The sequence below is a fragment of the Acanthisitta chloris genome, unplaced genomic scaffold, assembly GCF_000695815.1.
Source record: "Acanthisitta chloris isolate BGI_N310 unplaced genomic scaffold, ASM69581v1 scaffold26668, whole genome shotgun sequence".
Taxonomy (NCBI): domain Eukaryota; kingdom Metazoa; phylum Chordata; class Aves; order Passeriformes; family Acanthisittidae; genus Acanthisitta; species Acanthisitta chloris.
Window position 1 is genome coordinate 5,781 of NW_008686875.1, and position 2,523 is coordinate 8,303.

The 2,523-nt window shown below is 53.7% G+C and overlaps 1 protein-coding gene across 1 annotated transcript in view; it reads left to right on the top strand.

Annotated features, from left to right (window-relative positions):
- UBE2Q1 (ubiquitin-conjugating enzyme E2Q family member 1) overlaps positions 1-1,155 on the top strand; it is a gene marked incomplete at its 5' end in the record, with an annotated part of 6,054 nt that extends 4,899 nt beyond the window's left edge. The window contains 3 exons of the mRNA XM_009080377.1: positions 62-157; positions 259-325; positions 725-1,155. Coding sequence (XP_009078625.1) covers positions 62-157; positions 259-325; positions 725-756 — 195 coding nt within the window. The remainder of the gene's footprint in view (positions 1-61; positions 158-258; positions 326-724) is intronic.
- Between the last annotated feature and the right edge of the window lie 1,368 nt (positions 1,156-2,523).

Below are 2,523 nucleotides of genomic sequence, written 5' to 3' on the forward strand. Positions count from 1 at the left end.
GTTGTGGAAGGAAACACAGCTCTGGAATGGGTCTGACCTCACCACATGTTCCATCCCTCAGGGCTGGAGCAGTGCCTACTCCATCGAGTCGGTGATCATGCAGATCAGTGCAACACTGGTGAAAGGGAAAGCACGAGTACAATTCGGAGCCAACAAGGTAGGGCACAGCTGGGGAATGTGGGTGCCAGGGCAGAGGTGGATGGGGGCAGAGCCAGGCAGGGCTCACCCAAGGTTCTCCCTGCCTTCCTTCCCTTGCAGAACCAGTACAGCCTGACAAGAGCACAGCAGTCCTACAAGTCCCTGGTTCAGATCCATGAGAAGAATGGTAAGGGCTGAGAGCCTGTGTTTCCCCCTGCTTGTTTGGGCTCCCTGGCTGAGCTGCTGGAGTTTTATCCTCCCCCAAGTGTGGAGGTGACCCTGAGGGTCTGCTGTAAGGCAGAGTGTGGCTGCAGCCTGCTGCCCTGCCCACTGCCCCGTGCTGGGCTCCTGCAGCTGTAACTGGAGGCACCACCTCACTTAACACTTGGACTTGATGATCTGAGAGGTCTTTTCCAACCTAAACAATTCCCTGATTGAGCAGTGTCAGGAAGTGACCCGGAGGGAAAGCCTCAGGGAGATGTGGCCCTTTGCAAGTGGCACTTGGCTGCTTCCAGCAGCTTTTCCAGGCACAGATTCCCATTCCCTATACAGCTTCGTCCCTCACAGCTCTCTCTCCTCCCTGTAGGCTGGTACACACCACCCAAGGAGGATGGCTAGCACAGACACTGCAGGACCAACCTGATCATCTTCTGGATGCTCTACTTGGATCCTACTGATGCCTCTTGGCTTTCTCCCAGGATGTAACAGCTCTGCCTGTTACAGGACAGTACTGGCTCTTCAGAACTCTAAATCAAGCTGTTCAAGCACTTGGGACTGCCCCAGAACACTGCTGGGCCCTTGCTAGCAGGCATTCTTGTTAAAACAAACTCTCGAGCCTCTTGTATCGCTGGAAACTTTTGACTCTACTCCAGTCTAGAGCATCCTCCTTACCTATGCTATGGATTTAATTTATTTTCTTATTTCATGTACACTGCTTTTTTTTGTTACAGTGTATGATGGATGTGTATGGAAAATGTATCTTTGGAGAAAAAAAAAAATTACAGTTTGTTAATTTGAGGATTCTGGTCTAACTGATTGTTTCCAAGCTGCTGCTGGGTGGGTTGTGCCCTGTGAGCTCTGCTGCAGCCCTGGGCCTGGGATGGGGCAGTGGAGGGAGCTGTGGTGGGCCCAAGCCCTGCAGGAAGAGCTGCAGCAGCTGCCTTGGAAGAAGAAAAGCACTTTTGGGTTTTGGCCCCATCTTCCCTCAGCCAAACCCAACTTTCATCTTTATAAACTGCAAACCCACAACTCTAAGCACAGAAGGCTTATCTGTGAGGCTTTTCTCTGTCCTGTGGTTTGTGGGTGCCAGCTCCCACCCCAAGCTTCTCACCATCCTCTGGCCAAGCAGTGAGAGGAGCAGAGACCTGACTGTGCCCATCCCAGAGCTGTACCCCTTTGTCTCTCCTCACTAACCACACGAGGCTGAACCCCTCATCCCTATCCCTGCTGTGCTGTGGCTGCAACCTGCTGCAGGGAGGGGAGTGTGGGCACTGCTCTGTGCCCCCTCTGTGCCCACCCCTGCACAGGACCTGCTCTGACACCCAGTTCTGTGGGGTTTTCTTTCACTTCCCCTCTGGAAGAGCTGGCTTCAGAGCTCCAGCCCTCTGTGGGTGGTGTTGCTGCAGTTGTGGCTGTTGCCTTGCATCCCCCCAGCTCTATTCCTGAGTCTGCTGGAAGGAGATTTGGATGTCAGAGCTGCTCTAGCTCGGGCCGTGTCCTCGGCTGAGGGCAGAGCTGACGCACTGGTGTCAGAGCTGGGACCACAGCTCTTAATTCACTGTGTTTGAATAAAAGTTATTAGAAAATCAAAGAGCCTCAGAAGTCCATTATCTCCTTCAGCAGCTGCTCCTCTGTCCTGCTCCAAGCCTTGGAATAAAAAGCTGCTGTAGGAGAAGGATTACTGATTGCTGTAGGAGCAGCTCTGGCCTCGGCTAGGACTATTTTAAGTGCTTTGCTGAAGGGCCAGAGGGTTTGTGATTCTGAGCAGCTCTGCCCTGTGTCCTCCTCCTGATGGGCTCCCCCCAACCCTGCTCCCAGTACCTGGGGCTGAGGGGCCAGAGGTGGCTGTGCTCTGCTCCCATCTTGAGCTCAGGAAGCTACTGGGCAGGGAATTCAGCTCGTTTAATGGTTTAAAATATTAGTAGAGTTTGTTTTCGGGGAGGGAGTTCAGCTCGTTTAATGGTTTAAAATATTAGTGGAGTTTGTTTTTAGGGAGGTTGAAGCTGCTCCTCTGCCAAGCCCAGCGCTGGGGTGGAGTACACTGAGTTGGTCGGGAGCACACACTCCCAAATCCTGGTGGCTTTCCAGGCCAGGGGAATTGCCGGGCGCTCTGCGTGTGTGGCTGGGATGCTGCCCCGGCAGGCGCTGGGGCTGGAAGCTCGGCAG